The 23389-nt window shown below is 47.1% G+C and overlaps 4 protein-coding genes across 6 annotated transcripts; 1 reads left to right on the top strand and 3 right to left on the bottom strand.

Annotated features, from left to right (window-relative positions):
* Positions 1–1748: 1748 nt before the first annotated feature.
* Positions 1749–9508, top strand: LOC117858015 (uncharacterized). Of its 3 annotated transcripts, none has more exons than XM_034740992.2 (9): positions 1749–1927; positions 2063–2507; positions 2726–2798; positions 2936–3011; positions 3356–3439; positions 6463–6584; positions 7443–7686; positions 8200–8263; positions 8626–9508. In XM_034740992.2, the coding sequence occupies exons 2-9, from the start codon at positions 2111–2113 to the stop codon at positions 9174–9176; spliced, it is 1611 nt and encodes a 536-aa protein (XP_034596883.1). In that variant the 5' UTR covers positions 1749–1927; positions 2063–2110; the 3' UTR covers positions 9177–9508. The 3 variants fall into 3 exon arrangements, with proteins under 3 accessions (XP_034596883.1, XP_034596868.1, XP_034596876.1); XM_034740977.2 differs by having other exon boundaries at positions 2723–2798; XM_034740985.2 differs by having other exon boundaries at positions 2048–2507; positions 2723–2798.
* Positions 9509–10625: 1117 nt separating this feature from the next.
* On the bottom strand, positions 10626–13395 carry LOC117858009 (CDT1-like protein a, chloroplastic). Its single transcript, XM_034740963.2, has 7 exons — positions 12917–13395; positions 12636–12755; positions 12311–12545; positions 11589–12212; positions 11299–11500; positions 11118–11208; positions 10626–10944 (listed from the first exon to the last, which is right to left on the bottom strand). Exons 1-7 carry the CDS (start codon positions 13312–13314, stop codon positions 10887–10889), a joined length of 1728 nt encoding a protein of 575 aa, XP_034596854.1. The 5' UTR covers positions 13315–13395; the 3' UTR covers positions 10626–10886.
* Positions 13396–14037: 642 nt separating this feature from the next.
* On the bottom strand, positions 14038–16143 carry LOC117861614 (monooxygenase 1). The gene is made up of 5 exons (XM_034745190.2): positions 15953–16143; positions 15665–15811; positions 15509–15565; positions 15075–15240; positions 14038–14927 (listed from the first exon to the last, which is right to left on the bottom strand). Exons 1-5 carry the CDS (start codon positions 16069–16071, stop codon positions 14142–14144), a joined length of 1275 nt encoding a protein of 424 aa, XP_034601081.1. The 5' UTR covers positions 16072–16143; the 3' UTR covers positions 14038–14141.
* A 4564-nt stretch (positions 16144–20707) lies between these two features.
* LOC140221443 (E3 ubiquitin-protein ligase EL5-like) lies at positions 20708–22047 on the bottom strand. Its single transcript, XM_072291066.1, has one exon. The coding sequence runs from the start codon at positions 22002–22004 to the stop codon at positions 21423–21425; it is 582 nt and encodes a 193-aa protein (XP_072147167.1). The 5' UTR covers positions 22005–22047; the 3' UTR covers positions 20708–21422.
* Between the last annotated feature and the right edge of the window lie 1342 nt (positions 22048–23389).

The raw sequence follows: 23389 nt of genomic DNA, 5'->3' as shown, positions 1-23389 counted from the left end.
AGTTTGCTCTTGTGAATATGCCCCTACTTTCTAGAGATTTTTGTGATTTTACCCCGGTTTGACTAGATATATTTAGACAACATTTCAGCATAAATAAATAGAAATTTGCTAGCAAAATTTTGATACATTTCAACATATATGAACAGAAATTTGCCAACACAACAATTGAACAGCATCGTGAGATAAAAGTAAGACCACATGCATACTCTATATAGGGGCCAAGTCACTGTAGCACTCAGGTTTCGGGGGGAAAAAAAACTGACCACTCCAGAACTCAAACCACCAAGCAACTTCTCTGCTTGCACTAACGGTAATCCAAAGACAAGGTATTTTTCCTTCTCTACTTGCTTTCTTCCCCCCGTCCGGCCCGCCGCAACCCCCCCCCCCCCCCCCCCCCCCCCCCCCCCTCTGCTCCCAGATTGAAGCTGAGTTTTCCGGTGGCCGCTGCCCGCCGGCCTTTCGTGTCCACAGCTCCATACACCTCTCTTCCTAGGTTGCAGTTGGTGCATTTGGATTTGTCCCTCGCCCATTATGATAATAATAAGAACAACACGATAATGACGGGCATGGGCAACACACCATGGAGTCGGTGCATCTAGAAATTAAAGATGGTTAGCAGGTTGACGCAACCCCCACTATATCAGGTTCAAAGGATTTCCTACTCCACAGGCCTGAGTGCTTGACAGGTGAGCAGCAAGAAAATAAATACCATGACATGATCTTCCCTGAACCTCCATCGAACCAAGTCATGCGTAGAAGCCTCCACCAGAATGGTATGTATTGGCCTGCGGGAATCGCCACGACAACAGAAGAATAACCATGTTAGCGATTTCTTGAACAATGGTTCTGGAGTGACCAAGCACCCAATGTTGAATGTGCGCTCAGCACACAATATCCATGGAGCAGACTGGATGTTGCTTGCTTTGCATTGCTGCCTCGACCACACAACTGACACGATAGCATAGAGGCAGACTGCCCAGCACCTTGGACGTGCCAAAGAGGCAGACTGGCTAGGATGCCAACAAGGGACCGTAGATGGGAGCACACAAAGCGGAACCTCTGATGTTCAAGCTAGGCGGAACACGGCTGGATCAGCCTCGACGCCCACATGACTACAGCAATGGTCGCCATTTATTCATGTGCGCCCTCAACGGCTGGATCATCCTTGAGCAAACATCATGGCCCAGAGGCATTTCCTCGAACACCCTGTGCACACGCAGCCGCTTTGGCGGAGTGGAGGCGTGGCGTTAAAGTGTCCCCGGTGCTATAAGGCCTGGAGCTGATCGTGGACGATCTTGGGGGCGGTGGCAGGAGTGCTAGGCGTCGCAACGCCAGCCCTGTGGCCGGATCACATTGTCGACCTCGAACACCACGCGATCGTGGTGATCGAGGTCGGTTGTGCGGATGGGGGCCGCCGGCTGCACCTTCAACGTGATGGGAAGGGCGCCGTGGATGGGATTGGTGCCCAAATCCAAATGGTGGGCGAAACAGGAGCCGCGGCGAGGAAGTTCCCGGACGTCGGGACGGGGGCCCCACAGACGGGACCCGACGTCGAGCACTTGGCGACTTGGCGTGCGTTCCCCCGGGCCTGGAAGTTCTGCGGTGGGCCGGTCGCCCTTTTTTCCTGAAACGGTGGGCCGGTCATCCGACGGTGAATTCGATGAAATGGGTTTGCTGATGAAATGTGCCTCCGGTCGGCCGGCCCATAAAAACGATGACAAGACTGCTTGGTTCAGCCCATTTGCAGTTTCAGAATTCAGACCGTCGGCCATTGCGTTCACCCTCTCTCTTGCGATCTTGCCTTCTGCTCTTCTCCTCCCGTTCACGGTTCACCCCCTCTCTGCCTTCCTTTCCCGGCGGCGACGACTGGCGAGCGCCGCCGCCGCCGTCTTCGTCTTGCCCTTCGCCGGCAACGAGCACCCACGAGGTACGCTCACCCCTTCTCTTCCCTTCCCTTCCCTTCCTGGTTCCTGCTGTGCGAAACCGAGCACCCAAACCCTAACGCAAGCTATTTGTATTCGGATCTGATTCTGACCCAATTACATAGTGGTGTTTGCTGCAGATTCGACTCGTAATGTGAATATAAATAGTGTAATTTCCCTGCGAAAAGATGGCATCAGACGAGTTCATCAGCCTTGAGGCACCTTGCGAGGCTGATGCGAAGGGTGAAGGGGGAGACCCTCAGGTTGAAGCTCCTGGTGTGAACGGGGCGGAGCCTCTGGCATCTGAACTCCAACCAGAAGTGGAAGCTTGTGCTGTGGGTAGTACTAGTAGTCCCAAGCCGTCTGATGGGAACATAGATCTTGAAGAGGGGCAAGTGGAAGATATGGACCTCGCAGATGATGATGTGGTTGTAAAGGATGAGCTATTAGATGCTTCCATTCAGCCCGAGGTCAGTGTTGCAGCTGTACAGACTGTAATTGGTTTTGAGGTCAAGCTGGACAAGGGTGGTGGGGCTGAAAATGCATCAGTTTTTGAGTCAAACAACATCTCTCTTGAAGAAAGCCGTATCCTCTCAAATGGAATATTTATATATTTCTGCTAACATACTTCTGCAACTGCAAGCCTGTCTATGTTTTCTGAAGATTCATCTGTTTCAATTGAATCCTGGGAACTGTGCTCGCATAAGAAGTGCTGACTGTTACTTGTCCTCCTGGGACCCCAAACATGTATTGCAATTTGGGCAGTTTCTAGCTGTTGTTCCTTGATATCACATTTTTAGCAGCAAGAGGAGTTAAAAGAGCTCGTGTGGAATCAAAGGAGCCTTCAGTTCGTGTCATCTTCAGTGACTTGACAAGGTTAATTAAAGATGTTTTCCATTCTCACTAATATCCATTGTAGCACATGGTGTTTTGTGGTAGACACTTTCATGCTCCAGAAAAGTTTTTAAAACCATTTGGTTATTTCTAATGGTATTGTGTATTTAATATCTCAGGGAAAGCAAAAGAAAGCTTATGGAACTGATGCAACAGTGGTCTCAGTGGCAGGCCAGAAGGCAGCACAAATCGAAGGTACTGTTCCACACAATTATGCATGTTTCTGATGTATGTGCCTCATTCATTTTTATTTGTATGTCATCAGTCTTAGACAGTGCAATAAATGAGTGCTAGCTGTTTCAACTCTGGGGATATGGAGAAAAAGTAACACTACAGAACTCATTCCAGTTCGTATCATTCTGAAACTTTCATCTTCCCTCGATACTTAATAGTGAATCCGTTATGGCTTGGCAGCGATTCAGTATCGTCCTTATAACCTATCAGTACAAGAAGACAATGTATTCAGAAAGAATTATGTGTAAAAATGATATAATTGAAGTTTCTTTTTGTGATGTTTATTTTCCTTCTGGAAATAACAGGAAGCTGCGGAAGAGATCTTAGAAAGTGGCGAAGAGACTTATTATCCAGCATTACATGTTGGTTCTGAGAAGTCTTGTGCTGTGGTATGTATGTCATTATATTGAAATTGACTTGGCAATTTTCAGGACCAATAGTATATGGATACTTTAAATATTTCATTGGTGATTTATTTTGTGCTGGCTTCCTCCTTTTTTATGCTTTAGTATCAAAATTTGGACATTGGCACGACCTTCAACATGCATCTTTAATATTTTGTCCTTAATTTTACTGCTGTCTTGTTAAAGTTAAAAAATTGTAGTGTAACTAGTTTATGTTGAACATCTGCTAATCTTAGTTACTTGTAATCTAAGAAATTAAATGTACATAGGTCAGACTATTAAAGACTGCGTGCATTTTAGGATCTATTTTGTTTTCCTGAAATGATGAGCAATCTCAAATTCTATAAATTTATTGTCCTTTCAAAATAGAGTGAATTTCAAAAAATATGCAACTATTTTAACATGTGGTGCAGAAAATTACAACCTCTGGTGCCCATTGCAGAAACCTACAGCTGTTTTGACACTTTGTTGCAAAGAAACTGTAACTTTCTTACCATGGACCCGCACATTGGCCTCTATAGCACATAATAGGAAGTCCCATGGTTTCAATGAATCTGGTGAAAGAGTTGTAGATTTTTTGGCATCAAATGTCAAAATAGTTATAGGTTTCTAACAGTGGGATCCGGAAGTTGTAGTTTCTTGCATTATGTGTCATAGGTTTTAAATTTACTAAAAAAGCCCTAATTGATTGATCATGTGTGAAGTAATGTATTCTTGCCTTCTAGTTTCATTTTCTCATTTGCTTTTTTCTATTTAGATTTATTCCTTTCATTGCTGAGGTATTTTGCTTCTTGCTATCTGTTAGAGTATATTAGGCAACTTCGGATATGGTGAGTTTAGGATTGATTGTAATCCCAGGATAACTTTCCTTATCTCTAGGAGAGGCTACTTGCCCTCCAAGCCATGTACTCCTATATAACCAGCCCAAGGGGCTCAAGCAATACATCCCATGCATTATACACAATCTTACATGGTATCACGAGTCTTGGTTCAAACCCTAGGCCTCCGGCTTCCGCTACCCTCGCGCCGTCCCCGGGGAGATCGATCTCTGCTGGGGGTAGCGCCCTCGTAGGATGCGCGGCCGATCCATCTGATCCACCGTGCCGTCGTGGTCAACCAGCAGCAGAGGGGCCTACCTGTACCCATGGCTGCTCGGATCCATGGCCATGCCGCCATGGGGCCGCCGTCGAGCCTGCCATGCCTCCGCGTCGTCGTTTCCTCCGGCTTTGCATCTGGATTCGCCGCTCCCTCTGCGCACCAGCCCAGGCGCCCCCCCTTCCTACCTGCACCGCCACACCGCTGCCTTTGAGTGTGAGTACGTGGCTGCGGAAGACGCCCGTGGGGACGCTAGGCCACCGTGCCGTTGGGGCTGTTGGGCCACTGCACCGTCGGTTGACCTCACCGTCGGGCCGCAACGCCGTGGGGCTCCGCCCCTCCTGCCCTCCCTCGCCGGTCCTCTCCCCCGCGTCGTCCCCTTCCTCCCCCAGCACCGCCTCTGCTGCTGCCTTGAGTGCGAGGACGAGGCTGCAGGGGCGGCTCATGGGGCTACCGGCCTGCCGTGCTGCTGGAGCGGAGGAGCCACTCGGGGTGCACCCTGCACCGTCGACCTCGCTCGTTGGGCGGGCCTCTGCTTCTCTCCTCCTTTCTTTTTTCCTTTGCCCGTGGTTGACCACGGTGGGGAAGAGATAAGAGAGGAAGGGAAACTGCTAGGTGCACCCGAGATTGTACCCGCGGGCCTCTTCTTGCTGCTGCTGTTTTTTTTCCCGATCTCGTTTGCATCATGCAGCCATTCATCGCCGCTCCCTCGTCAACACTCCCGAGGACGAGGTTGTCGTTGCGTCCTCCTAGGCTGCAGCGGCAACGTTTGTGATCAAGCCATCATCGCCGGTGTCACCGCCTTTTCAGGCGGTGGCGCCACCCATGCTGCTGGTCCTCATCAAGCTGGCTCTCGGTCTAAGTCCACGCCTATTGCCGCATGCTCGCGGACACCACTGCCGATGTTGCTGAAGGAAGATGCATTTGCGCTCTTTAGCTGCACCATCTACTATCGCAGTCGGCTCATCGTCCTACTGAACCTGTCGGCAAGAAGTTGCTGATTTTGTGTATCGGGCGCCTTCGCTGACGCTTCGGACTTGCACCCTCCTCCATGGCTTCGATCACGTCCACCTCGACCTAGGCTACTTCGGCACTAAGGGGCTATCATCTGCTTGACAAGCCTCGTCAGCTCCTATTCCAGCCACAGCATCTGCGGCGCATCGACGGTTGTGACTGCGGGGGGATGTCAGCTCTTCGGCTTATTCTCCAGTCTCATCGTTTGCGCGCTCCCGCTGTGACTGCGGGGGGATGTTAGAGTATATTAGGCAACTACGGATATGGTTAGTTTAGGATTGATTGTAATCCCGGGATAACCTTCCTTATCTCTAGGAGAGGCTACTTGCCCTCCAAGCCATGTACTCCTATATAATCAGCCCAAGGGGCTCAAGCAATACATCCCACGCATTATACACAATGTTACACTATCAAACTTGCTTTAGCTGCCTGCTAACATGAGCATGTTTCTTACTGGCACCCAGTAGTGCAATCTGGTTGTGTTAATGTGTTTGCATTAGGGACTCCCGTAATGTCTTTGCTCCTTGCTCTGTCTTTCCATTTGTTTGGTGACATTGACCTCTTCCTTTAGATTCGCTTTATGCCTTTAAGGACATGCTGGAAATAAAATCAATCTTATCACTTCTCAGAGTGGCAAATATGCTACCAACAGTGTCCCTATTCAACATAAGTAAATTGTGGAATGCAGTGTTAGTTCCCACTTGCAACTATACATTTTTATTCTTTTCCTTTGAAGTATCTCATTTTGGTCGTACACTTTGTACTGTGGGCATGGGTTCCGTGTCCTTCATTACTGTATTACTGATAATATGCATCTAATATTATGGTTTGTCTGTACTTTCCAAAGCATACTTAACTGAAATATAATAATTCACCCTGCTGTTTTTTACCCTGACAAGTCATTTTGGGTGGATAACCAAGCAAGGGAGAATACTACCATGGATGATGATTCTGTTCCACTGTATGATCGAGAGTTTACCTTGGGCTCAACTCCTCTGGGCGATTCATCAAACACTGAAAGGTAGAAGTTATTATCATTAACTGCTTAGTGTATATCTTTGCTGTCCTTAGTCATGTTGCTAGCATTGACTGATGTGTAAAGAAAACTTTGGAGCCCGTCAGCTTCCTTATGTTCATTTAGTGTCACTAGCTATGAATAAATCACTATTTTTCTTGATCACTTAGGACCTGTTTGGAACATTGAATTTGACAGGATTCTGCAAGTTCGTGAAACTGTTCAACTTGTGCAGGAATCTGGGAACTTACTGCATTCCATTGGGGGCTTCAGTGGTTGTCACTTTTTTAGATATGTAGTGTCTCAGTAGTCAGTATACTTCACCATCTGACGTGTTAATATGATTGCACCTTAATCTATCTGCTTATGCTAATGTAGTGCCAAAATTTATCCTACAGTTATTTAGAAATCTTGGGGCATTAATGTATATGCACTCAAGACTCATTTGGCTAATGGATAATTTCTATCCCTCATGTTCTTATCTTGTGGTAGTTCTGAGTGTGAATGGATAATTTTTCTTTTTGTGTGACATTTTGATACTCAACATATCTCATTACTATATAAATTACAAAGTTATGTCTGAAATGATGCTTCAATAGCTGATAATGTGGCATTATGTTACTCCCATTGTCTGATTATAATTCTAAAAACTCCTGTACCTTTTTTAGATAGGAAAAGCTCATGTGCTTATCTTTGATCAAATTTTAAGACCTTCAACTGTCTGATAAAATTTATTGTGGCATTCTGTTATTCTGTTTCCAAAGACAGACTAATGTTTGGCTTTTGATGTTTGTTCTCATTGTTAATATTGTAATTATATTTTTCACATGGACCAACAACTGAGGTACCTTGTTTCTCTGACAGCCGGGCAGATAAGGATGATTCTCGCTGCTTCAATTGCGGTTCTTATAGCCATGCTCTGAAGGATTGCCCAAAGCCTCGGGACAATGTTGCAATTAGCAATGCCCGGAAGCAGCATAATTTGAAAAGAAACCAATCTAATGCTCACCGTGTACAGAATCGATATTACCAGAAAACACCTGGCAAATTTGATGATCTGAAAGCTGGAGTACTGGGACCTGAAACTAGAGAGTGCTTGGGGATTGGGGTAATGACTATATTAATTGCAGTCAAAGCTTGAACCATCCTGATTTTATTGACAAAATGTTTATGTTTACCATCATAGATCAATCTTCTTCTGATGTGCTTGCAGTGAGATAAAATGACATTTATCTGTACCTCCTATTAGCTTACTGAAATACTACTCCTCACACTTGCATTCATGAAACAAGAAGCATTAGTTTATTACCCTAGTAATGTTTGTTCTTATCTTAATCAAGTAGCTACATGTCGAAATAGCAACTTTTGTCTATTCAAGTATCGTGTTTATTGTGTGCACGAGCACATGATATTCCTGTTGTTGTTTAAGGTTAAGTAATTTTGTCTCGAGTGCAATACCCTTGTCTCATTTGTTATCATCCATGATTAATAGATTTCCGTGGCCATACTTATATAAGATTAAATCATGTTTACTCCAATAAATGCATTTGATGTGTTGCTGGCACAAGATTTGAATAAGCTTTTCCTGTAGTCAGTTTCTGAGTATAATGATGTTTTGCAGGAAAATGATCCCCCTCCTTGGCTGCATAGAATGCGTGAGTTAGGTTATCCTCCAGGCTACCTAGGTAAGCTGAGAACTTCAGTATGCATTTGAATATTTCCATGCAAAGTACGCAAACATTTATTTCTGTATTCATAGTTTTCTCGGTGGACTTAAGTTAAAAAAAAATCAAAAAGTTCATTGGGTTAGTTCTTTAAACCATATTCTTGAGTAGGCTGGTTTGACTCTGATCTACAATTCTACATACATCCTTTCATCTTACACATGCAATCTGACTTTGCTTCACTCTATGGAAGTTGGACAGTGGACATCACCATCAGGATTGCATGTGGACTTTTTTTTGTATATTTGTTTACATTAGGCATTACTTAAGTTCTATAACAGATGTTTCTATCAGGATCTTGATCTACTGATTGTGATTTTTAGATGTGGTCGATGATGAAGACAAACCTTCTGGTATCACCATATTTGGAGACAGCGAGGTGAAACTAGACTACGAGGAGGGAGAGCTTCCAGAGCAAGGCGAACTATCCCCGCCTCGGAAAAGGATGACAGTGGAATTCCCTGGAATAAATGCCCCCATCCCAGAGAATGGAGACCGCTGGCTGTGGGGCAGCGCCCCACCCCAGTCATCTGGCCGCCATCACTCATCGGATTCAAGGGATTACCGGGATAGAGGTCCTCCTGGTACCGATCATTATTCATCGAGATACCTTTCCCATGACTATGGGCAGTTGAGCCCGAGCTTAGGGAGGTCGCACTCAGACAGGGGGTGGAGAAGCCCACCTCGTTATGAGAATCTGCCAGCAGATGACAGTGCTTGGACCCCACACTCATACCCTAGCAGGCAGTACTCGGGCCATTACAGCTCGAGCTCCGAGATGTCGTCGCGCCATTCCAGAGAAAGAGACAGAGACAGAGACAGAGACAGAGACAGAGACAGGCATGAGAGCAGGCACCACCACCACCGCAGATGAGTCAAGCATGCAGTTCATTTGTACCATATCCTTTTGTTGAGGAATTCTATACCCGACGACTTGGATCTGACATAGCAGCAGTTCTGTTACAGTTGCTGAGGTTTCATATTTTCCTTTCCTTGCATATATTTTGCAGCGCTGCTTCCAAATGATTAGTGGCCAGTCGCTTTTTCTCATCTGAGTGAGCTCTATTCCTGTGTTGTATGACTGCCTTTCTCTTATCTGTAACTCTGCTCATTTTCTTGAAAGTTACGTCATATTCTGTAGAATACAAATCTTAGGGCCTGTTCTGTTTGGATGAAAGGTTTTAGAAGAAAAGCACCGTTAAGCTAGACTCCCCAATGTTTTTCCCGCCTGTGAGCTTAAAATTCTGTCTGGATGAAATTTTGTGGCACAATTTGATGCTCTAATATGCTTGCTGCGTCTTCAATCCTGGTAGCTTTGAGATCTTGAATGGTTTTGGGAATCAAATCGGGCTCTAAAGGATTGCAGATTGCTAGCTTCTGCTATGGTCTAGGCGGAGGTGAAGAGCTCATCCTGGGGCAGCGGTGATTTCTAGCTCCACTGCTCGTAAAAGATACTGTATGCGATATGCTTATTTGAGCTTGTTTTTTTCACCCCTACATAGCAACGCTGAATGATAGCAACTTTAGGTTTGGCCTGGAGTGTGTCTATAAAAGATTTTGTATATACTTCTATAAACTTTTACTTGTTTCTGACTCTTAACTTCATCCACAATATTCTTGCACTGAAAACTATTTAAAACATCCTTGTAATCCATTTCGTGAAAGTGAGTTATTTCTCAAGGACGCCTAGCGTGCACTTACCTCAACGCTTCATCCCTTTGTACTCCTCTATCCAGCCAGGTTCACCCACTTGGCTCGTGGTCCACCCCTGTTCCCGTGCCCCGCCATTCTATTCCATGCCTCCATGAATAGGAATGTCAGGATACTGTAGCTAAACGTTGGAGGTCTCCAGGTTGCGGTGTCTTACCTAGTTTCCATGCCAGGCTTGAGCAATGACTTCCCTTCTCACATGTCCCTATCGTCAAAGAAATCTCGCAAAGCTAAGTAATTCTGTCCAAATCTTTTGCAAGGTCCTAGTGAATTCATGGGCATATTTTCGACATCATTTAGCACAACAGCTCCAAAGAGCAGTGGATAATGCACAGCTCCACGGTGTCAGCTCCCCCTAGCAGGTCCTAGGGCCAAAAAGGGCAGCCTCGGCAGGTTGGATGATTCTTGAATGGTTGCAGTTTCAGTGGCAACTGCATATGATCAACATAATCCCTCTTTCACCATGAGTTAAGAAATGCAACAGAGCCTAATCTAAATCAGTCTCTATGAGAATACTTCAATACCATGAAAACCCGAGCTTAGGGAGGTCGCACATCTTTGTTATTGTTTCTTTGGCAATTTACATGTACCCAAAACTTGTAAGGCGGTAGAATATAGAACGGGACATTTTTAACTTCAGAGGTATTTCAGACAATGGAATTTACACGAGGGAAAAAAAAGGAATGGTGACAATCAGTTGCTAGAATGGTATTGCTATACATGTCATTCATTTCATAGTCAAGGTACCTATCAGAATACAACAGACACCAAGAGTACATGCACCACATCTCAGGCAAACACATGGCCGAGTGAATCCTCTGATTTGCGTTTGATGTTCCCAAACAAGGTGATTGTAGAATTTAGTATATCCATCCTACTCAGCAGCATACAGTCTTTGGCGAAGATCCGCTTGGCTCAAAGTTGCATCAACACTGAAAATCAGCAATGCGGAGAATTAGGATTAGTTCAAGACTGATACGGGTATTAGACTGATACGGGTATTATGGTATCTGGCATCGCAGATATAAGGCAAAATGTACAATAAGAATAATGAAATATCAAACATGAGTTCCACAGTTGTAAAAAGAAAAGGATGAGTGTTTACCAGCATAGAACATCTCCACTTCGTGCAGTCTTCTCAGAGATCCACTCTGGAACAAGCTCTTTCAACAGTGTTAGCTGCTGCTCGACTTCACCTGTAGATGTAACCACTCAATGTCAAAATCCACATTGCAGACACCAGTTAAGCAACATCAAGGAGATAGAGATTATTAGTTCACACATACTTCTGTCCACAATCTTTGGACTGCTTGCAACTATCTTATGAATCAGCTCCTGCTTTGTCATCACAGACCGCTGTCTTGACTGGTAGATAAGAAATATAATATCAAAGATACTTGGCAGGGAAGCAATCAACTTCTGCCTTTTAACCTGATCAGCAAAACCAGTTTCCTTCTCCTCCATAGCCCTCTGTTCCTTCTGCTTTACCTGGAAGAAACAAATATGTTAATTGTTTGTTTGCAATTGAGTAAATTGTCAACTGAGCTAATTGATGCTGTTATTGGCAAGGACTTACCGACTGGAGGAGGGATTGTGGAAGAAAACTGAGTAATTCATCGTCACTATCAGCAGAAGAAATAGCTGCATTTTGGTTCTCTCTGTCCATGCTACTTGCACCCTTTGTCGGAGTGGTAAATAACTTAGCACGAGCTGATCTCTTTGCCATTTTCAGAGGTGGTGAGCCATAACCTGCAGCAGAGATTGGTCTCTTTGGTGTCTTAAGGTCTGGTGTGGATGCCATTAACCTCACTGGTGTAGATGCATATTTAGCAGGGGTGCCCTCTGAAACTTTAGTCGAGGATACAACAACCTTGCCATCCTCCTCTAGCTGAGCTTCTTTAGAACCAGAAATATAGCTACTGGAGAGGGAATTCTTGCTCAATGGTGACAGAACAGTGGACTCAACCTTCGCCAGTGGACTGGTTGTGCTAGCTGTTGCAGAACTGACTGGAGATCTCTGCGAAAACCTTCTCTTGAATGACTGTGACATGTGTGACATCGTAGCAGCCTGTTGTCCATTGAGATCAGAACACTCGATTGGAGATGACGGTTCAGGAACAATTCTTGGGGCAGCCTGGGGTACGCTCAATCTTGTTTGATTAAATGGGTGTGGCAACTCATGCTCTGGAATGTCATCTCCCTGAAATTAACAGAGGAACCATGACTCTATCCTTCCTCAGGATTTCCTGATAAGCAGTAATCTAGTATTCTAGTGTGAAATAAACAAGATTTCCATACCTCAGGATGGTCCCTGAAGAAATCAACTAGCCTCTGCCGGAAGATCCTTCTCAATGCTGAGTATGCAGTTTCCCCCTTTTGCTTCTTGACGCTCTCAACAGCACCAACCACGAGGTTCACCTGAAGATCCGGCTTCATACAGCATGTTGTGTCATCGCGCAAAAGAATCTTATTGATGACAATTGCCTCGGGCATCATGTACTTGAGCTGCGCAAGATGGCTGTAGGTAAACCTCCTGCAGACAGCATTACGAGAATAAGATATTGAATTGCCACAATCCAACGCGGCAGCAATTCAATGACTACTAGTGAAACGAGATTTTTACCGTTCAGACAGATGCTGGATGCTAGCGCAGATGTTGGGGAAAGACGTCTTGGATCCCTTCATACGGAGCAGCCGAGTGGAGCTCTCCAGACAGTTGAAGAACTCGCAAAGCATCTCATAACTGGTCGAAGCAGGAACCCAATAACATAAAAATGAGATTTGTACCACCACAGGGAAAATTTCGCTCGGAATTCTAGAGCTATCCTCGAAGTTTCGATTTTGGGGGTATTGAAGGATGAAACTGGATCTGGAATTATATATAAAAAAACTGCAGATCTTTACCTTTCCGGCAGCTTGACTTCAGCCTTGCGCTTGACGGGGCTCTGGCTGGCCCCGGCGCCAACACCGAGCTCCCGCTCGATGGACTCGAGCTCGTCCGCCTCCTCGGCCGCCGCCGGCGTTCCCTTCTCCGGCCGGCGCAGCGCGAGCGCCGCCCGGCGGACCTCCTTTACGGAGAGCGCCACGCTGCGGCCGCGTGCCCTCGGCCTCTCCTCCGGCTTCTCCGGCGTCCAGATCTGCTCGGCCGCCGCCGCAGCAGCAGCCGTAACCCTCTGCGCCAGCTTCTCTGGCGTCAGGATCTGGTCGGCCGGAGCGGCCTTCCACGGCTTCTGCGGCGTGGCGCCAGCGGCCGCCGCCGATGTCTTGGCCTTCTTGGATGGCGAGGCGGAGTCCGTCTCCATCTCGGGGAGGGGGGAGGATTGCGGCGCCGGTGTGGAAGGGTAAAGGGTTTGAGTGGGAGGATTACCTGCGGTGAAACGGGTTTGGGAGAGATGCTATATATGGCGCGGGTTACCGGGTGATGGCGCCAGAATTTGGCGGGAACAGGAGATGGCGCCAAGGCATGTGCGAGGGCCACGTGGGGTGGGGTGGGAGCGCGGGGACGTTAGTTCGCGCCAAGATGGAGGCGCCGTTCGCGCCACTCTCCCCGCCCGCAGCACAAGCGCGCGCGCACAGGAGCACACTGAGCATGGGGTAGCCAAAGCCCAACTTGGCCCAATGTATGTGAGCAGTAAACTAGCAGGCCTGGAGCCCAAGATTAACCAGGGAATAGGGGAAAAGCAGGCCCGCGTAGGCAGCCTATACTTTTTAGCTTGCGTTCACATAGATGATTGAGTCGGAATGATGCGGGCCTAACACGCCTTTGGTAAGTGGATTTCGATCTGGATTACTCCCTCCATTTCAAATTACAAGTCATTCTAAGAATCTTGGAGAGTCAAAGTATCTTAAATTTTTTCCTTATATAAGCAGATCTGGATTACTTGGAGTTCTGAACAAAATCTCATGGTTTCTCAAGAAAATGCTACATCCATGCGCGCGCTTAAATCATGGTTTCCGAACAAAATTGCAAAAATCTCATGGTTTCTGAACAAAGTTGCAAATCTCATGGTTTTGCAATTAAATCATTTACAGAGAGGAAACCCAAAAGCTGAGATTTATTGAAATCCACTATCTTTCGGAAGCAAATACAAATCCAGATCATTCACATGAGAGCGGCAGCTTGAGTAGTCTAGAGGCGACCGCAGTCAAAGTTGGCATGCCTGAGCGACTTGCTGCCCAGGAGGACCAGCACGGCCACGCAGGCGAGCTTCACGGCCGGTGACGGCGAGCGCACCAGCAGCACCCCCATGATGAAGGACTCCAGCGACAGCAGCGTCAGCCGCAGCCGCCTCTCCCTGACGTACGCCCCGAGCGCCTCGCCGACCACCGCATCCTCCTCCCGCGGGGGCTTGCTGTCATCACCAGCGGTGGCGGCGGCGCCCACGGCCCGCGCCAGCGACCGGGCGAGCACGACGGCGTCCTCCAGCCCCGCGGAGCCGCCCTGACCGATGAACGGGCCCATGGCGTGCATGGCGTCGCCGGCCACCGTCACAGCGCCCCTCCGGAATCCCCGGAGCGCCACCTCCCACGGCGGCCGGTACCAGAAGTTGGTCACCAGGTTGAGCGACTCCGGGTCCGACCGCCGGACCACCTCGGTGATCTCCGTGGGGCACTGGAGCTCCTCCAGGTCCCGCAGCACGAGGTCCCTCACACCCCTCAAGTCCCCGCCGGTGAGCCCTTCATCTGCCGCAGGTTTGGCCATGGTGACGAAGAAATGGACGAGGTTGTCGGTGATCGGCAGCCGCCCGATGAAGAAATCTCCGACCCTCAGGCGCAGGAACTCGTTCTCGAACGGATGCCCGTGCGGGTAGCCCGTGAACCCCCGGAGCACCGGGCGAGGGATCGTCCTCACCGGCGGCAGCCCGAGATACTTGGCCACCACCGAGTTCGTGCCGCCGTCGCACCCGATCAGGACCTGCATTTTTGACAGAGAGTTTCAGACAGAGTGAGGACGGACGGAGTCACTGATGCTGCTGGATGCGTGATTACAGGTTTACAACTCGCGAACGAAGACGAATCGGAGCTTTGAATTCGGTACAAGATCTGAGAGTTGCCGCATTACCTTGGCCTTCATGGTAGCGCCGTCCGCCATCGTAAGAACGGCGCCGTGGCCGCCGGGATCCGCGTGGACGGCAGCGATGCGGCAGCCGAATCGGATCGCCCCGGCAGGTAGGTCCTTGGCCAGTGCCTCGATCAGATCCTTTCTGTTCAAGCACCGGAGCTCCGTCCTAGCCGAATCAATAAGATCATTGCTTGGTTTTATGATATGTTTGTGAATTTGTAGTCAGTACATCTCAATGTTCCAAGATGTCAGGCATTCTTTAATTTTGATCTAGTTTATTGAAAATTGAAAAAAAATGCAAATCAAACTGGTTTCATTAAATATATCATAATGTATACATTATTTGGTACTGTAGATGTTAATTTTCTACGAAAAATTCGACCCAACAAAACTGAAAGAGCCTGCATTTTGAAACGCATGGAGTCCGTACTGACCTGACTGGATACCGGTCCCGGGTACTCTTATCTCCCTGCAGCCACACGTCCTGATACCTGAAACGATTTTCTACCTGCGTGTTATACTGCTTGTTTTCTTATACTACTAGTAGATCAGGCAGTACAAATTAATTAGTAGTGAGGCTAGGAACATACGCAGTGATGAGACCGGCAGTCTTCCTGAGCTCTGCGGCAACCCCAAGCTGCTCCAGAGCTCGCCACCCGTTGGCCTGGACACCGATGCCCGCGCCCTCTGCCCGCAAGACTTCAGACTTCTCCAGCACAAGGCTCGCAATCCCTTTCCTAGATGATGCAAAAGCCAGCAGCAGGTTAATCTTTCTGAAGTGGAACAGCAAAGCAACTCACTCCCGGCACTAGCTCGATCGCTTAGGCGAAGGCCAAGACCAAGAAAAGACCAGCCGGCACGTGGGCTGGGGAGCTCACCGGTGGAGACCAAGAGCGGTGGCGAGGCCGCAGATGCCGCCGCCGACGATGACGATGCCGTGAGACTCCGCCTCCGCCATGTCGATCCCCTTTCTTGTTGGCTCTCCTCCTGTGGCCATGCGCCTGTAATTATAGAAGGACTCGTGCTCTACAACCGTCCCGAGCCCACGTGCGTCATCGTATTGATTCAATCGGAGCTGGCCAGGTTGGCACACGTGCCGTGAGCCAGGTCACCACCTGCCGCCACGTGTTCTGCCACGGAGGCACACGCGCCTCGTCTCCAACGGCGGTGTCGGGTGGCGTCGGCGCTCGGCCGCCGGTGGCCGATTCATCTCCGGTTCCGCGTGGGCGCACAGGTGGCTGGCAGCCATCGACGGCAGCAGTGACGCCAGCCACAGGCAGGCCGTGCGGAAGAAGAAAGCTAGTCAAGGTACGCGACGGACGACCACCGCGCGGCCCCGACGCGGCCACGCCGATCGAAAGCAGTCAAAGGATGACGGGAGGATTTGACTATCTGATCGGTCGGTGCATCAGCGAGCTCCCCAACCGCACAGGCTTCACTCCGGACAAACTGGAACAGAGTTTGATTCCGGAATTGACGATGCTCGTGGAATTGACGATGCTCGTGGAATCATTGATGCTGTAGCTAAAATTTAGACGTTTAAGTTTTAGTTGGCTAAAAATTACTACTCCCTCCGTTCTAAATTACAGGTCGTTTTGACTTTTCTAGATACATAGATATTATTATGCATCTAGACATAGTGTATATCTAAGTGCATAACAAAATTTATGAAATAAAGTCAAAACGATCTATAATTGGATCCGGAACTAATTTTTAGTCCATTTGTTAATGGAAGATCATTATACCCATGGTGGGGCCTGCGAAACGCATCCTGTGCGCCGCTTCTCTTTCGGCGCGCTGCTACACTCTTTTCCTGCGCGCGCTTGCTGATTTTTTTCCCGCGCTAGTTTTTTTTTTTCTAGCGCGTGCTGCTGGCTGGTCGCTGCCTCTGCTTCCTGCTGCTTTGCTGTTTGCTCGGTTCGACACATGTACCGCAATGCAGCTCGTTGGTCATTGAATGCTAGCAAAATACTGATTTCCTAAACTCATGCATGGAAATCTCTTGAATAAAAAATAGTACAATATTAATTGTCCATAGAACATGTATTTATCAAACAAGTAGCCTTCTACGATCACTCTCTCCTTGCAAACAACGCGTTGGCGATATTATCACGGAAGACATTCATGTTTTGATCTTTGTCTTCTAAATTGTTATTTGCACCACTTGGTTGAGATGAAGACCCATCTACAAATGGCATGTAGTTTTCATCGCCGTCACACATGGCAAAGTCGGCATCCGCCATTGCACTCTCTCGGATGAAGTTATGAATAGCCATACATGTGAGTATTATTTTGCTTTGCTTTGACATTGGGTAACTAGGTAAGTCCAGCAAAATCCTCCACTTCATCTTCAAAACTCCAAAGGAACACTCGATGATACTTTGAAGAGCTGAATGTGCAAAATTGAATAACTCCTTTTTACCTTTTGGTATTGGATCTTGTCGAAACTCTGGTAAATGATACTTTGTATCCTTGTACGGTGCAAGATAACCCGCACGGTTATGGTAGCCCGAGTCGATAAGATAAAATTTACCTAAAAAGTAAAATATTATTTTATATGGAACGGCATAGGCATGTCAACAAATACTCTGCGAACAAGTGAGACAAGGTGGCAACAAGGATATTTACGTGGAGGTGGGTGTGGAAACTTGTCGCCATATTTGTTGATAGCATCATTAAACACTCTCATGTTATGTACCAATCCTAGCCATCCCATGACAACAAAGGTAAACCTCACGTCAAAGTCGCATATAGCCAACACATTCTGAGTGGAGTATTCATGACGACCCACATACTGCACAACCTTTGAAGCTGGCACCATGACATGCACATGCGTCCCATCAATTGCTCCAATGCAATTATCAAAATATGGTGAAAACCTTGGAGCTTGTAATCTATAGGGTGCACTGTCCTAAATTCTAAATACACTATGCAATACTTCACCAAACTTCCGACTAATCGTCTCAGTTGACCTTACTAACCGATCCTCAGCTTGTCTAAAGGATTGAGGGGGACCAATCATCCAAAGAAACATGTCTAAAGAGAGGACATTTTTTTGGACGTCTTCAACCCATAAGATGATACTAGCAAGTTATGTAGCCTCTCAAATAATTGTCTACTCATCCTAAACATGTTGGATTGTTAAGGGTTCTAATAACCCACTCAATTCCAGTCTCTTCATGTTCCCTCCTCTTTGCTTTGCTCATGAAAGATTCATAATAGTACGTACCAATCATACATGCAATGGTACCATATCGTCATTTCCTCTTTTGATGATCCATAACAATCTCAAGTGTCGAATCCTCCTCATGACTTGAAGAAAAATTGATCTACACAGAACAAGTTGGCAATGGCCGGTTCAGTTCATATTGGAGACACAAACAGGTAATAAGTTCACACCAAATAGATATAGAGGTTCAAGGACACAAAATAGATGGCTAACTAGGTTCTCACGACACAAATAGCTAGGTTCTCTCAACACAAATAGATAACTAAGTTCCCATGACGCAAATAGATAACTGGGTTCCGCCGACGCAAATTGATCCCATCTGTTTCTCAACTGTTTCCTAGAGTGTCGCAGACCGACTCTACTGTGATACCTCAGAGCTACGTTTTTGTACCCTCTGGTGGTGATGAATCCATTGTTGGTATTCCCTGCCCTTATTTCTTCACAGCAAATATCACAGAACACATACGTATTTTCTGGACTCCAATTTGCTTTGTCCATATTCTAACACACACAGCAATACTAGATCATTTCAGTCAACTGTATGTTAGCCCACTATTCTATCACATAAGCATACATGATCATGTTTACAGGGTGCACAGACTGATTTGCATCCATGCTTACACGGAAAAGCTCTCACCAACAGGAATTAAATATTTGTGTTAAACTTAGATTACTCTGGACATGAAAATTACTGCAATGGAACAACATATACTTAAAATCGACAGGCAACCATATCCCAACTACAAATGAACGATCAGAACAGCGATGGTTAACATGGACATCAGATAAGAATGTTCATCATCTATTTTTATAATTAAATATTTATTTTAAACTTAGATTACTCTGGACATGGAAATTACTGCAATGGAACATGCAAAAACAAACAACCATGAAATCGTTCAGTTAAAATCAAATGTTCCGTTACCATTCAGCTAAATGACGTACATTGCAAAGACCTATTATCATCGAATAAAAGACAATAACATCACATAGGCAGGCAAAAGAATATATCTGCTTCTCATCGATGGATCATGGCCAAAAGGTTCTTCATCGTCTTCCATACCATCCCCTCCAGCAGCCGCCTCTGAGGAACTGAATCCAGGAGTTCCTGCACTCCCAGTACCACCGGCGGCTCCTCGTGGTTGGGCACCACTCCGACCTGCGGCACCGGCGGACACGTAACCTCCACGGCCCACTCTGTTCCGCGCTGTTACTGATCGAGGAGCACGGAATGGCTCAGCTGCATTCCCATTTGCATCTCCGGCGGCTCGATTGGGGGTATTGGTGGCTTAGTTGCCGCACCGACGGACGCCACTGCCTCTGCGGCCAGCAGGAGTCTCGGCACCAAAGGCCGACGACTGGAGTATGCTTTGATACGATGATCGGTTGGGGAATTCCGGCGCCTCCGAATTGAGATCAATCCCTATAGGCTGGGAGAAGAACTCCATGCCGGCTTGATTCCGGTGCTGTGAGTTGGGCGTCGAGAAGAGGTCAGTGAGGCCGTCGTCGTTGTGCTCGCGAGGTGGCTCCATCGCTAGCTACACCGTGGTGGAGAAGTTTGGGAGGAGGACGAGTGAGATGACGGCGGCGGAAAGAAAACGACGGGACTGCAGCCCTGGGTACGGGAGAAATAAATAGGATAAGAGTTTTGTGGAGGGGTATCATCATCTTTTGCCGTTTCTGATTGAAAATTAGGCCCTGGTTCCTCTAGTAAACTTTAGTCCGCTCTTGTTTACTGGCCCTGGTTGGTTCCAGTGACTAAAGGTTATTAAAATGGTTGAAAAAATATATCTACCCCTAATTATCATATTTGGCAGTTTATGAACTAAAAGGGATTAAACTTTAAAGTTTAGCAACCCCAAACCAAACAAGCCCTCAGTCCTTATTAGCTAAACTTTAGTTGGGGGTTAGCTAATTTTTAGCCTACCTTTAGCCCCTTGTTTGGATCATGAGGGGTAAATTTTTAGCGGACTAAAGTTTAGTCCAGGATCTTGGTTCTCTGTATTCTTTTTTCCAGCAACGCAACGTTGGTCCTGAGAGGATGAACACATAGTGTGGTTATGATTGCAAAAGTTTTAAGGGAAATTACAAATAAATTTGACAATTTTTTTCTCTCCACGGTAACTGTTATGATTGTAATAGTTGCGATGGGGAAAAAAAGACTTTGTCAAAGTATAATTGTCCTTTTTTATATGTTCTTTTCTATATTGGGTGTTAATTTACATAATAAAAATTATGTATAAGATATTTTCTGTCAAAAAGAGAAGTTTGTCACGTCAATTCTTAAGTGCGCCGTAATTTTTTACGTATGTGTTTGATTCATGATATGACAATAGCTTTATTAATTTTTTTGAAAGCTACAACACGAAGGGAAAATGTAATGCTCCGAAAATGACTCGTCAAGTTCAGAGCAACTCCAACAATAACTCTTACTTTAAGATCCTACTTTATTGAGTAGAGACTACCCGAACTTTCTGAGCTGGATTTTTTACGCTCAACTCGAGCAACTGCTCCTACATCTTAGCCCTACTTTTCTTATGATAGGTAGGACCCATGCGTCAGTAACTTAATTATTTTCTTTCTCTTTTTTCTCCCCTGCCGGCCTCCTCCGGGTATAGTGACTTTTTTGAGTATATTTTGAATCGTAAAATGACTTGGGGACCGACGGAGTATATGTGCGCGGTGGTGGTGTACTTGCGTCATGCTTCTAGAAAGAAACTAATGGTAATTTGAATAAAGTGTACGGAGAATTATACATGCACAATTCTTTGACAGTTGGATAGCATCTGCATCTCTAGTGCCTGCGCAATACGGTGGCTTCCTGCTGTTTGCACTGGCCACTGGGCGTACCCTCTGGTGGCAATGGCGTTGGTAACACTGGTACCCCTGCTCCACGTCGGCTCCTTCAGCGGCTACGGCAACGGCACTGCATGAGCAGGTCAGCAGAGGCAGTCGGCCCCTGCCGTCCCGAAGCCCCACAGCCTCCCAAATCCCAATCGACCTCGGAGTCGCCGAGCCCGCCCCGGTGCTTTGACCGCATCGCGTGGTATCGCTGTTGGCACGCTCAATTCCGGGATCTGGAATCCAGGATCACCATGCTGCGGGCTGGGATGGGATCATCATGACTCATGTATCGATGGCTCGATCTGCCAGTGATCTCGGTCGCGACGCCCTGTTCGTACACTCTCGCGGTCGCGGGCAGGTAGGTTGGCGGCGTAGCTCGCGGGTTCCGGCGGGACCCGAGGCAGAGCCGACACGGGCGCCGGCGCCATGCCCGGCGGCGGCCTGGCGACGTTGATCCGGCGGCAGAGCGGGCAGGTTGGGCGGGACGCCATTGCCAGCCACGTGGCGACGCACTGGGCGTGGAACCCGTGGCCGCAACACGGCATGAACCGGGCCTCCTCGCCGTCCTCGAGCCCCGCGAGGCACACCGCGCACTCCTCCTCCTTCGACCGCGCCGCCGCGCGGTGCACCGTGGCCGGCGGCGAGCGCGGAGCCGCCTCCGGATCGACGCCGCCACGCCGCCACCGCGCGCTCTGCGACGACGACGCCAAGGCGGCGCGGCGGCGGTGGCACGCGCCGAAGCAGCACTGCAGGGAGACGACCCCGAATGCGAAGGTCATCAAGAGCATGAGGATACCGGCCACGACGAGGATGCCGCCTACCGGCATGGCGGCGCCCTGGTCGGAATCTTGCGTCATGCTTGGTTCTGTATGGAGAGGCCGCGCGCGAGGCAGGCGTGCAGCCGTGCACGTCTGTTGGCGGAGCGAGAGCACTCGTGCGTTCGCGCATATATACACTGTATGTAGGAAGTGTTCCATGTCCCTGGTCAATGGCCACCGGTTTTAATTGATCGATTGATTCTGGCGTGCGAACTTTAGCGGTGTCACATCAAATATTTGGATGCTAATTAGGAGAACTAAATATGAACTAATTATAAAACTAATTGCAGAACCCTTCTGCTAATTCGCGAGATGAATCTATTAAACCTAAGTAATCCATCATTAGCAAATAATTATTGTAGCACCACATTATCAAATCATGGACTAATTAGGTTTAATAGATTCGTCTCGCGAATTAAACTCCATCTGTGCAATTAGTTTTATAATTAGCCTATATTTAATACTCCTAATTAGCGTCAAATATCCAACATGACAGGTGCTAAACTTTAATAGGGCACCCTAATTAATTCTGTCTCGACCTGAACTGAAGTCCAACGAACGACTTGTCGTGCTGCAATGCTTCATGCTTGGAACCTGGATCGGTATGTGGGATATTTTTTGTGTGCGCCCTAGGGATTTGGCTACTGTTTTGATTGGTTCCTGGAATTGGTACACCGACAGGTCGATGAAGCAATCACGCAAGTACCTCATCCTGAGGACATGAACTTGCCCTGTGACGTGAGTGAAGTGCTCGCTGCATTGACTTTTGAGCCTTTTTACTCAGTACTAGAAGAGTGCACGCGTGCGCGGATATGTTTAAAAGAAAATCACGTGATTAAAAGAACAGGAAATATGCTAGTACGTTACTACCGGCGAATGTTATAAAAAATTTGCAGCTTTATGACACCATTTATATTTATATCCTAAGCAATATGTTTAGGATACACGATTGCACAAATTCAATAATTTAATCATGCAGTGAATATGCACATGTGGCACACGTGTTTTCAAAGATCTAATAAACAAGAATTCTAATAAACAAGAATTCTAGATTCATATATATTATAAGACTTATGCATCATGTACATTACATGAATAACAAAGAAACTTTGTAGGATTAAAAGATATTCATAATCCACACCCGAACATTTTAAATACCCACGATTCAATTTAATACGATCCATTTTTATTAACTTAAAGAAAACCAAACTTTGATCAAATTTCTAGAAAATTGCGTACAAAAATGGTGAGTTCTTTCATCCCCATTTTTTTTCCACAACATTTAGTGAATTTCAGGAGATCCAAGCTATACCAAAATTCTAGGGATGGAAGAACTCATCAAGGAAGGAGGAAGAGGTGGTGGTTCACAGTCATGGGAGAAGAGGCGGCCAGCGCCACGACCTTGAGGGAGGAGCCCAGTGCCA

This window comes from Setaria viridis, chromosome 1, assembly GCF_005286985.2.
Source record: "Setaria viridis chromosome 1, Setaria_viridis_v4.0, whole genome shotgun sequence".
In the NCBI taxonomy this organism is placed as follows: domain Eukaryota; kingdom Viridiplantae; phylum Streptophyta; class Magnoliopsida; order Poales; family Poaceae; genus Setaria; species Setaria viridis.
This window is presented reverse-complemented; position numbering and strand designations above follow the sequence as displayed.